This window comes from Rhyacophila brunnea, unplaced genomic scaffold (assembly GCF_057557595.1).
Source record: "Rhyacophila brunnea isolate RB1 unplaced genomic scaffold, BYU_Rbru_1.0 scaffold_4, whole genome shotgun sequence".
Classification (NCBI taxonomy): Eukaryota; Metazoa; Arthropoda; class Insecta; order Trichoptera; family Rhyacophilidae; genus Rhyacophila; species Rhyacophila brunnea.
Genome location: NW_028233068.1, coordinates 45,109,798 through 45,122,722, shown reverse-complemented (window position 1 = coordinate 45,122,722; position 12,925 = coordinate 45,109,798). Strand labels below are relative to the sequence as shown.

At 32.6% G+C, this 12,925-nt stretch overlaps 1 protein-coding gene across 1 annotated transcript in view; it reads left to right on the top strand.

Annotated features, from left to right (window-relative positions):
- The window catches only part of LOC147067430 (apolipophorins-like), a 95,108-nt gene that overhangs the window by 70,495 nt on the left and 11,688 nt on the right, over window positions 1-12,925 (top strand). Inside the window, exons 42-51 of the mRNA XM_085953944.1 lie at window positions 253-436; window positions 2,137-2,318; window positions 3,253-3,473; window positions 4,580-4,869; window positions 6,305-6,423; window positions 7,138-7,266; window positions 7,859-7,996; window positions 9,883-10,021; window positions 10,702-10,904; window positions 12,072-12,200. Of these exons, the coding sequence (XP_085810070.1) occupies window positions 253-436; window positions 2,137-2,318; window positions 3,253-3,473; window positions 4,580-4,869; window positions 6,305-6,423; window positions 7,138-7,266; window positions 7,859-7,996; window positions 9,883-10,021; window positions 10,702-10,904; window positions 12,072-12,200 (1,734 nt within the window). The remainder of the gene's footprint in view (window positions 1-252; window positions 437-2,136; window positions 2,319-3,252; window positions 3,474-4,579; window positions 4,870-6,304; window positions 6,424-7,137; window positions 7,267-7,858; window positions 7,997-9,882; window positions 10,022-10,701; window positions 10,905-12,071; window positions 12,201-12,925) is intronic.

Here is a 12,925-nt window from a genome sequence, read left to right as displayed (position 1 = left end):
CTGAAAATGAATTCAATTCTGCTTAAAGATGGCTGAGAGTATTAAAAGAATGCATTGTCGTCGTGTTCTGATATATTCTAAAAGTTTCAAATGTCTAGCTAGTCGGGAAGTTAGTTAAAAATCGATTGCAAGATTTGTATTGGACAAACAAGAAAAAATCTGTACTGGACAAACAAGAATATGAGCTAATAAAAACGTGGTAAAAAATAAAATAATTTAATAGTTACGTACTTATATATCTTGTAATTCTAGATTACATCACCAGCTGGTGATTTAGCTGTAATCAACAGTGAGATAGAAGAGTGTGATGGCAAAAATGCAATGGGTGCAAAATGGAAGTGTCATGTTGGATTTTTCAATGATGCGCTGTACCACTTGGATGGAAATTTGGATCTCAGCAACGGCGTAGTAGCTGATCTGTCGACCGTTGTTCTAAGTAAGATCATGAATTTGTTATTTTTTATACTGATATGGCGGCAGGTTGTCAATGACAAAAAAAAATAGTTTTTACCCTGGTAATTGGGTCATCACTCTGTGTAGTCTTCTTCCCTCCTCGACGCTTCTGGCACACTATAAAGTTCATTTTCCATATTGAGTCCGAATTGTTGAGAAAGGAGACAAATTACAAAGAAAACAAGAAACAACCTTTGAAAGTCTCAATCAATATAGTGTACAGGCAGACCTTGACTTACGAACGTTCGACTTTCGCACAATTCGCTATTTCGCACATTCCAAAAAAAATCGTTTTTTTAAAACGTCGCGCTGGCCGTGGGGTTAAGATATCCCCTTCTCGCTCGCTCACAAGCAAGTGCATTTCTTGCGTCACTTGCATCCTGCTCGCACCCGTCACTTTGCTTGTGAGTTAGCTAGGATAGGTGGCTTGCGCAGAAGCGCGTGCGGGCGTGTCATGTGCGTTTTGCTAATTTTCTTCATTTGAAATATTTCACCCTAAAAATTTATAAACATGAGTGAGAAACGGAAAAACTGCAGTGTTGATATGAACAAAAAGAAATCAAGGACTTATAAACTTCACATGACGTTCTGATTGCGGTGAATCTTTTGCTTCAATCGGACGTTCGTATGATACAAAAAGATCTACTACGATATGTTCAATTTTGAAAAATAAAAATAAAATTAAGGAATACGTTCAAAATTGTGGAAATATATTATCTTTAAAGGTTGTTTCTAAAGGACACGGCATAGTTATGGATGAAATGGAAAAATATTTGTCATCATGGATCGACGACCAACATCAAAAAGATGTCCCTCTGAATATTTCAATTATTCAAGCGAAGGCTCTTAGTTTGTACAAAGATTGGAAGGCTAGAAAAAGAAGATTCTAACACGATTTTTCAAGCAAGTAACAGTTGGTTTATATTAAATTCACTGGAAAATTGGCTGATGCGGATAAAGATGCTGCAAAAGAATTTATTTTCTCATTATCCAAAATTATTGAAGATGGAGAATATTCCTCTAGCCAAATATTTAATGTAGATGACACAGGTTTATTTTGGAAAAAAATGCCTAGTCGTACATTCTTATCTAAGGAAGAATCAGTTGCCCCTGGGCATAAACCTTCTAAAAACCGATTGACATTGCTTCTTGGTGGAAACTTGGCTGGTGATTTAAAATTGATGCCAATGTTAATTTATCAACCAGAAAATCCCAGAGCATTGAAAGGGAAGGATAAAGAATTGCTTACAGTAATCAAATAAAAAAGCCTGGGTTTACTGCGTTAATATTAAAAGATTGGTTCACTTTACATTTCGTGCTAGCAGTTAAGCAATATTGTAAAGTTAATGATTTACCATTTAAAGTATTTTATTTAAAATAAGAAAAAGAAGAGTGGCAAAGAGTTAACTCTTGATAACTTTTTAAGGGAAACACCCGCAAACCCCACTTAAACATGTCTTTTAAACATCTTATATATACTTGATAAATAAATATTTCAAAATACACACAATTTAATTTTTTTTACTTCCCTCTACTTTCGAACATTCAACATTCGCACACCTTTTCAGGAACCAATTATGTGCGAAAGTCGAGGTCCTCCTGTAATCGGTATTTTAATTTTTGTTTATGGTTAATATCGAGTTTCTCAAAAACCGACACCTAACAATATTTTTTCAATTTCAGGTACTGACGACCACTTAAAACTACAATTAACACTGTTGCCATTTACGGATGTAGGTTTTTCTGCTGAATATAAACTATCAGGACATAATTACCCGTTAGTCAATGTGGGATATGGCTCCAAAAATAGTACTGTCTCAGCTTTATATAATACATATGAGGATGCTAATGTAAAAACATTTGTGGTAAGTTATTTTACAATATTCTTTTTCTGAAAGAAATTACTGTACTGAAAAAGGCTTGTAATATATTATTATATAATTCGCAGCGTGTGGCAGTGCTGATTGCCTTTTCTTAATGGGGCAAGTGCTCTAAATGGGTGGAACATGTTATAATGAAGAAGTTAGAGCTTTATACCCCGTTTAAACGTGCATGTGTTTACTGCTGACAATACATATTATAAATGCACATTTTGCAAGCAGCACGCAGTTGGCAAGATTGCATGCATGAATCAAATAAGTTCGGAAGCTTCTGAATTTTCAAGCGACATTTGAGAATTTTTCGATCTGCGCCTGTACACTAAAACGATAATGGCAAACCTGCCGGCAAAAAAACCAGCAACTAACAAATTTTGAGGTTAACCGATTTTCACTACCTGTCAAATAGTACCATAAAGTGACAACATTACGTCACACTCTTGAAGAATGAGATTGGAGAGACAATCAGAACTTTTACAAGTTAACAGTTATTGTCACGATAGTTTAAAATAAACACTATTGCTGCCAGTAAATCCATGCACGTGTACAGGCGCTATTAAGTTTTAACAATATCCATAATGTTTGTGTTCTGATATTGTCCTATCGTTCCTAGTCAAATGAATACACATTACACATTTTGATTAAAAAATAATTTGAAAATCGGAAAAGTGCAACAACCATTGATATCTTGTTCTAAATTTTAAAACAGAGCTGTTTCACAATGTAATACTTTTTTATACTGTTTAATCTTTTGTGTGAAGACAGGCGTATAACATCACAATATCCTTTTTTTAAAGTTTGTTCAGGTTTAAACTCCTAGATTTCTCCAAATTTAGAGAACAGATTGATTTTAAATATTTATTCTTCAACTGTCGACATCTAAATTATATTTATCAAATATGTCTAAAATTTATATTTACAGAAAGCAACCAAATTACATCTTAATGGATTTGTAGCAAGCTCTACAGTCTTCATGAATAATTCTATACATTCAGAAAGTATGTCCATAAAACAACTGGCTGACAATGTCCGACGTGAATTTCCTGATCTCACGAATACAATCAACTTCTACGCCAATGAGATAAAGGCCATCGGTGAAGAGCTTAAGAATGATAAAAACCTGCCTTTGCTATCGATCGACATGTAATTTTTTTACCCTGTTAATTTAATTTTCTGGATACATTAACCTAGTGATGCACAACATATTTGAAAGAATTTATCCATTTTATAATTTTTCACGGACATAGTGGGTGAAAGTGTTGAAAAACAATGATATATTATTATACTAGACGAGACATACATATTATTATTTTTAATTTAATAGTTACATATCAGCTACCCCAATTTCTCTTCACTCTGCATTACGTATATATGTATTTGCATGATAGAATTTAGTATATAGGAAATTAGAATTTTATCGTATTCAATGAAAAATTTGGTGATGAAGTACTTTGGGCCGCGGTTTGTGCATCGCTGCATTACCCTAATGTTTTATACTAAGTGCATAATGCAGAACCAAAAGGTAGACGTTGAAATCGATAACCTAGTTTGAGTAAGAAAAATATATATTCTTAATAGAACACCTTTTTGGAAATGAGAAAAAACATGTGACTTGTCGCTACAAATTGTTTATCTTTTCTACTTGTGCTTCTAAATATTCTTCTGCACTATGCTCTAAAACAATAAGGAGATGAACTCTTCATTGTCTTAAATTTGTTAAATGAATTGGTATCATTAGTAATTATTTCTGTGAGCCAAAGGAAAAGGGAGAGAAGTCTAAAATTACTACTTTGCAGGGAAGAAAATTATTTTGAACGTTTCTATGTTTCTGTGTAAAATCACTAATTCAGCAGCGTTCATTTGACTCGTGCCTTTCCCCCTTTGCCCATGTAAGCATTATGCTTAATTTGCTATATATGTAGGGATGATGGATATATTCCCTGTAAATAAGTCAAGAAACCACAAAACGGAGATCGAAAATATTGGCTGAATATTAATTTTACTATGTCTAAAACATTAATTATTACACAAATATTATCAACATTTATCTTTTTTAGTAGGTTGGATGTAACACCATTATCAATACATCTCTCGGATAGGTTTCTCTCCTTGGATAGTCTTGATAATAGTTATACAATCTAAATTGCAATTGACTAAGAAAACTACATTTATATATTTATAATACACAGTGTAAAATGGAATACTCTCTCAGTTAATCTGAAATATTTATTGTATTTCTCTTTCAACAGCGAAATAAACCTAAGAGTGTTGTATTCAGTGATTGAAAATGTGTTCGTACTGGTCTCTGAGATGAGCAAGATGATCTCTTTTATAATGGAAGCCGCTTGTATTCACTTAATCACTGAAGTCATTCCAACTATATCGGAGTTGTGTGTAAACCTTACAAGAGAAGCTGTAGAAATTTGTACTACTCTCCTTAGACTCAGTTTCGATATTGTTCTGAAGATCAACAACTTCATAGAATTCTTTATACCATATTGGAAACATATGGTGATTGATTTTTACCAATATGTTACACGTAAGTTACATGTCTGCATTCTTAACTCATTCGCTGCTGAGTAGGTAATGATTTTTTAATTGCCTTCTTTAAAATGCACGTTAATTACATCGATCGGCCGCCTGGTCATTACGCGCCGGGTGCGTCTTCCGCGTCCAAAGTATTAATAAATAAATCACATGTTGGATCAGGGGTAGTCAACCTGGTCCCTACCGCCCACTAGTGGGCGTTCCAGCTTTCATGGTGGGCGGTCGGGGTTTTAAAAGCACTTTCATTATGTTTTCATAAAATTCCCCATAAAATAATTTAGTTAATTACCGGTAATTTCATCAGACTTCATGCCTCTATGATGTATGCAAAGCACAAATAAAAAGATAGATTTAATTGCAGTAAGTTGTTTTATTCTGCCAAACTTAGCGAAAATCTGGCATAAAGTACTCGCTAAGTAATTATTATTATATTCTTTAACCTGCTGTAACTCTGCTTTATAAATTTTATAAAGTAAAGTTACTTCCCTAGGTACTTCACTAGGATAAATTACCATTACTGTGGAACCGGTGGGCGGTTAAAATTTTTTACCACCAACAGAGATAAAAAAGTGAGCGGTAGGTATAAAAAGGTTGACTACCCCTGTGTTGGATCATCGCCCATAATAGCTATCAACATCGACAACTCTAATTTATTGAATTAACAAGGAAGCTTGATTCCCACCATCAAACAAAATGGTTCTCAACTTATAGCATACAAAAGCGTATAAGTAGAAGTCGAAATGTTCTCCTCTTATTGTGCGGGTTACAGTTTCAAATTTCGCACATGGATTAAATTTAGTTTGCATCTATCGCATGAAGCCAATGGAGGATTATGCAAATTGATAATTAACAATGATTGCAAAATATTTTTTGAGATTCTGCAATTTATGGCCATAATTGATAATTGACATCACATTGCTTCAACATCAATTATGAACTTAGTCATCTAAAAAGATAGCAATTTTTAAATTCTTCATCATGCCAATAAAGTAGCCTTAAAATTTTCAGAAATACATAAAAATATTAACAGGAATAACACATTAAAGAACAATATTTTAAATTCTCATTAAAATTCCTACCCTCTCTAATCAATGTTAAGTACCTACTTTAAAAAAAAAAATTGTAATTTTATCAGCTACGTATTTCTTTTATATCTTTCAGACCTTTATCTACACAATAAGAATAATTATTATTAGAGTATGTACTTATACTTGATAAAGCCTACTGAGTGAGCGAAACACATGTCATATTAAATGACAGATAATTTGGTCAATAAATACTGTCTATATACTAAACAAATAATCTCTTGAATTTACTTTTATTTATAACTTATCGTATTGTGAATTAATTATATTTTATATTATAATGTGCAATTAAGCCATGCACATTTTTAAGCCACTTATTATATAAATGTATGTTTTTTTCAGAATCATATAATGCTGTTTGCGATTGGATGAATGAACTATCAATAATATCTTCAAATGTAGTGACCGCACTAGTAAATGATATTTCCAACCATCCATTAGTGTCATATATTACAACTAAAGTAAGCATTAACATATTTTCTTTTTTAAAACCACGGGTTTGGATTTCACGTCTGGCTCAAATGCTCGTGTAGTGTTTTTTTCATTCAATCAACTAGCGACCAGGACATTATCCAGGGTATAGCCTCTGTGGATTGAGCGAATGACTAATCAATACTCGTAAAAAAATCTGATCAGATGCATCCATATTCTGTGTGGAGCACGAATAATTTAAAATTTACCATAATTCGAATTTTTCAAAAGCAATATTTTAATATTAAATTCTAGCCTATGTATAATTAATTTAAGCATGATATAAAATGTGTTAAAAAAATATAATTATAGATGAGTGTATTATTTTTATGGATGACATAATTAAGTCTTTGGTTCTTGCACATTATTTGAACTTATATACCGATACCATATTTCAATAAGTAAACAACTCAAGATTTTGAGTTAATAATGTCAGTCGATGTAAAAAGGTCGAATAACCCTCATTAATTCAATTATATACTGAAATGTCTGGATCAATTCCTTATTTAACTGTAAAATTTCATTGTGTATTGGTGAATTCCACTAAACTAAATTAAAAAAACATAGATTTTCCTCAAAATCAAGGCATTAAAATTAGAATTTCTGCAAAAACGCCATTATCTTGGAACAATAATTTTTGAGTTGTTTCCCTATTGAAGTATGGTATGGAATTATATTACTTATGTATATTTTTTTCTTTATAGATCAATGAAAATTGTCCACCTGATGTCGTAATGGATGCTGTTAAAAAAATCGCAATATATTTCAGTGACATTTACACAACGGATGAATGGAAAAATTTCTATAATTCAATTATGCAGTATATTGAAAAGGTATAATAACTCTCTAGTATTTTTATTTTTTGAAATCTTTATAGTATTTATTCATTTTCAAATATATAGAGATATATGGCAGCTAGCTAAGGTAGTGATCATTTATTTTTTTGATTTCAAATTTAGTAATCTAACTTTAAAAATATGTTTGTCTATGAATATGAGCAGGATCTTTTCACTTATCAATTTACATTATTAATTCTGGAATACAATTTTCCACATTATAAATAAAATAGGTACTTACCTTAGCCTTTTTTATCATACATTTTGGTTTGTATCCATGCAAGTATAAATACGCTTACATTTTTTCGCTAGCTAGACTACACCTGTAGTTGAGTGATTAATGGCATACAACCATCGCAGAAATTGTCTGTCAACACAGTATCGAACCTCGATGAAGTCAATAAAAAACATTTTATTTCATTTGTAAAATAGACATGGACAGAAATGTTACTGCCAATAAAAATACCATATTCTATGTTTAAAATTCACTGAAATTTCTATATACACTATACTATAATTATATATGTTACTTAATCATCTTTCACATTTTTCTCACTGACATTTGTTTGCAATTCCTCAATTTTTGCAGAAAGTATATAAGAAATCCGAAACATCTGATTATGGGGATGTCTTGGATATTTTGAAGAAGGCAAAACTTGTTGCAGTTAGCAATCAATCACCAATTAAGCTCAATCTCAATAAATCGGATGCCCTAAAGTTGATGATGGTAAGTTTTACATAACAATGTAAAGATTGATATTCCACGCAAGACACAGAAACAGGGTAATTGGAAGCCCCAGATTCCAAAAAGATTTAATGATTTTTGGAAATTCTTTGAAATGAGCTTTCATTTGTACAACCAAAATTAGTTTGTAGTTCATTTTTTTGGAACAAAACAATTTTATTTATATACCTAGTATCACATAATATTTGGGCACTGACTTTTCACCCGGCGGTTCTGGGTTCGAATCCCGGTGAGGTCACAATATATTTATTTGATTTTCTCAAAAAGCCGTTTGTGATTGTTTCACTTATATTGCTAAATACACCACTTTACTGTTATTGTGCCTCATGGCCTGTGTAGAGCTAAAAAGAATATATGTATATATTGATACCGCCTAAACCATGGCATCCTCAGAGGATCCAAGGCCATGAGGCCTGAATCATCATTGGGCGGATTCATGCAGACATGAGCAGATTGACTACGACACAGAAATTTCTAGCCCGTAAGCTTAGATGTATGAAAATTTATAGTCACCCTTTTGCAACTTCAACAAATAGAATCATTCTAGCCCTTAATGTATGTAAAATCCTGCATTTTTTTATACCTACATTTATTCTAGAAGCAAGTGAAGTAAAACCTAGCATCATTATAAATTTCATACTTATTCAATTTTAAACGTAATAGCAAGCTGTAATTTTAAAGCCAATAAATATTAAATAGCGATTTTGTAGTTACCTAGATAACTTAAAACAATCGTCAGCACAACACTTTAGATGCCTAAAATAATAATTATTAATATCATTTTTTTAATATTATTACCTACATTATTAGCCTTCATCCAATTTTGACCAATATTAAAATTCGTATACTTACCTATATTTTATAAATATTGGAAGCAAAGTTCCCAGCCATACAATGTACCTAATACCTAGAATACCTAGTATATTTTTAGTCTTAACTCTAAACTGTTTTTATATTATTTTGTAAAAATATGTCTGTTGTCTGATCAATGTTGTCTAGCAATATATATTCGCTAGCCGGCGAAAATTCAAAAAAATACGCACGCATCTTTCAAAACTCCGGCGATGTACTTTGCAAAGATATATTTTTAAATTATACCTACTAGCCTACTAGGTACCTACTAAGTAGGTAATAATTTTTTGAGCCAGGCGAAAATTCTCAGAAATGCCACAGACTCAGCGAAGGGTATGCTTCGAAACGCAAGTACCTACAAGCTTCGGGTTGAAAAGCGCACCCCTTGGTCAGTTCCAGCGAGAGAATTTTGCAGATTATGATATCTTTTTTGTTGTTTTTCGAGAGTTGACTGAAGCCTCGCGGACAAACAAAGGATATTCGGTCTGTGACCCTTGGCGGCGTCGGCCGCACGGCCGACGTTCCAGCAAAATTTACCTATTTTATAAATATTCATTTTATACGCTGTACATCTTAGATTAAAGAATACGTAACTGTAAAATGTATTTTGCCAAATAAAATGCCCTGTTTTCGCTGTAATTCCGCTTTGTTAATCAAGCACGCATGTCCCCGAAAGAAGAAGCCAGCAGACGATAGCCATAACCTTTACATCATCAGGGGGGATACAGAGCATCCTACGCCCCCCCCCCCCCCCTCCTTTTGTAGGTGACAATAAGACCTACACACATGAACCACTGAATACGACGTTCGTCCCCCGCTCCTCTGTCAACCTTTCCGCTGTAGACAATGTGGATATATTTAATTTTAAACTTCACATGTAGGAATTTATATTTTACATCACTGCTATCAATAATAAGTTGTTAATAAAACGTAAAATTAGAATTTACAAACAGAAAGAATCCATTCGATGCCTGGTCAATTGAAATTCCTAACTGATACATTGTTCTCTGTCACAGGTTTCATTATCGTCAAATATTATTACTGGATCTCCTGGTTACCAGTTTATTATAGACCTGGAAAAAGACACCTTGAGAACTGATGCAAAAATGTTATTGGTGTCCTATCTGAATCCAAAGTATATATCACCAAAAAATGGTATGTTTATTTTATTCACTAATTTTGTTATAATTATTATTTGTAAAATCACTATATCTCACAGTATTATTATTATCCTATATTATTTCACACCAAGGATCGATGAATCAAATACTCAAAAGGTGTAGAAGTGAAAGTTTTGGGGTTAATTTAAATTCAAAAAAGTATGATTTATAAATCTACCCCAGTTACTTGGACATTAAAAAAACCCTGATATAATATTGTTATCAAAAATAAATAATGCAACTTTTCCAAAACATGCCTATCTATTCCAACGTAACACTGGGTGTAACTGTGTGATTTTATTTCTTATGTTGAAAATGGTTCATTTTATTTTATTTTTTATGTTACGAGTGCAGGGCTCGAAATGGACCGCAGCGCCTTTCCTGTTCCTGAAATTGGTAAAGTTATCGCTCCATCTCGTGGAAAAAATAATTTGACCGTCTGAGTTAGATATGCCATATAATAGAAAATCTAACATACTTATTTTTATGAAATACACAAAAAATTTGATAACTATGTCTTCTAACTATGCTAACTATGTATTGTTCTTCAGAAAACTGTCGTGCGCTCCGGTTCGTAAACTTTTCCATTTCGAGCGCTGTACGAGTGACGATATATTGTGATATTTTCTTCTATAGTAATAATGTATAGCTATAATATAACATACAATATTTCAGTCCATAGTTACATTGTTGGTGGTAGAAGGCTGTTCACATTCGACGGAAGCCTAATAACACTGACAAAGAACTGTCAGTATTTACTCGCACAGGATACAGTCGACGGGAACTTTACAATATTCCTAAATTTAATGGATGGAAAAACCCACTCTTTGACCTTGGTGGATCAATATAACAATTCCATTGAAATTCGTAAGGGAAAGGTAGATAATATTATTAAAATATATATATATGTTACCCCATAGTGTCCAGACAGTGGTGATTTTCTTTGAAGCAGATGACGCAATCAATTTGTTAGAATATTTAAAACATTCAAACCAGTCATACGATTATTAAATTACGCCGATATCTTAAAAAGATGCGTGGTTCTCAGAAATTGAATATAAAATGTTACCCATTACATGCCCTGCAACCAGCATCAAAGGGGCCCATTACATATCCAGTAAAACAGATACTTCTACACAAAAAAGAAACCACTAATATTATTTTTATGTGTCTTGGTTGAGCTTTATGGTTTTTATTTTATTTTTTATCATGGGAGTGACCAAAATAAGTCAGTGCGTCGGGTCTCCACGTCTCCACCCTCCACTGTGTCCAGATAAAGATAAATTTGGTACCAGGTCATATATTTTGCTTGTGGTTTTTAAAATTGGTTGCGATGGTATTTGGTTCATCTCTTGAGAATGGCCTCCGCAATGATCCCCAAAACATCAATGAAAGAAGAACACTATGTGACAATAAAAAAAAACAAATACTATCTATTTGAAAACCATTCAATATAATCAAATCATAAGTGACACAAATACCCACATGGATCCATGTAAGTACATATAGAAAGAAAATCAACAATAGATTTTTTTTTTTTAATTGAGATCTAATCATATGAATGGTGGCCCTTCTAAGATACCTCTAATATATAGGACACTGGCTTCTTATCATGGATCTCTGGATTCGACTCCTGGTGAGGTTGCAGTATATTTATATTATTTCTCAAAGCCACTTTAAACATACCACATTATAGTGAAATTCGGTAGTTTTGTCAAAGATGAGAAGAAGCGATGGAATAGGCTTGATGGAAGTGAAGTCAGGTATAGAAACTATAAAATTCACCCTATATAATTCGTGTGCACTAGAAGAAATCGTATCTGCACATATTCAAGGTTAAATCCTTCCGCTATACTACTGTTTCAACACACTACAACTGTCGTGTAACTTAAAAAGAGAAGAAGAAAAAAATACTAGACAATAATGAACAAACAGGACAATAATGCTAGGTCACAAGAAGTCATCAGGCCACTGGTATATAGGTGAAAGGTTTAAAAAAAACCTCTCTATGGCTGTTTTTAAACTAATTAAATGAATATTTGCAGTATTACCTTAATGGGGATCCTACAGACCTGCCAATAATCAAGCACACCATAAATGCCCACTACAACACCGATGAAATTGCCATGTCTACAGACAATGGAGCCTCTGTTAAGTGCAGTATGAACCTCGATGTGAGTAATCACTTGAAAAATTTTATTCTCCAATAATTCGAAATTCGGTAATTCTAAATTTACCATAAATCGAAATTTTTCTTTATTAATTAATGTTCAGTAGAATGAAGTTATCATATAACAAAATAGTACCTTTAACTTGTAATTTGAAATGGTCTTTCATTCCATAGATCAGCAATTTCCAAACTGGGAGGCGCGGAGTGTTGCAAAGAGAGGCGCGAAAAGTTTAACACAATTAATGTAGCCACAGGTTTGCAGTTTGCAAATGCATAGTTTATAAAACGGCCGTTAGTTATGAACTACTTAAAAAACAGTTCTATAAAAGGTTGTTTGCAAACCTGTCTGAAAATATGGAGACGAATTTTATAATACCTCACTTCTATACTATTGTGAAGCGCGCTGGCTATCTCGTGAAAAAATGAAATAAAAAGGTCAAATTTAATCATAATGTTGAAATTTGAGGCAAATTTGTTTAGGAACGATAATTTTGTTGTTAAACTTGTCTATTTGGTTGAAATTTAAAAAAAAAATGAGGAATAAATCAATGCAATGATCACCAATGCATTCACTGATTTAAAAAGATAAAGTGAAGACATTCATAAAAAAATCATAAAAAATTGTAGCTTTGGAAATTAAAATTACAAAAAAATAGCTTCGCCATGTGGAAACACTTTTAAATGATTTCTGCGCCATATATATTGAAGCAAACAAAAATCTATTTACTG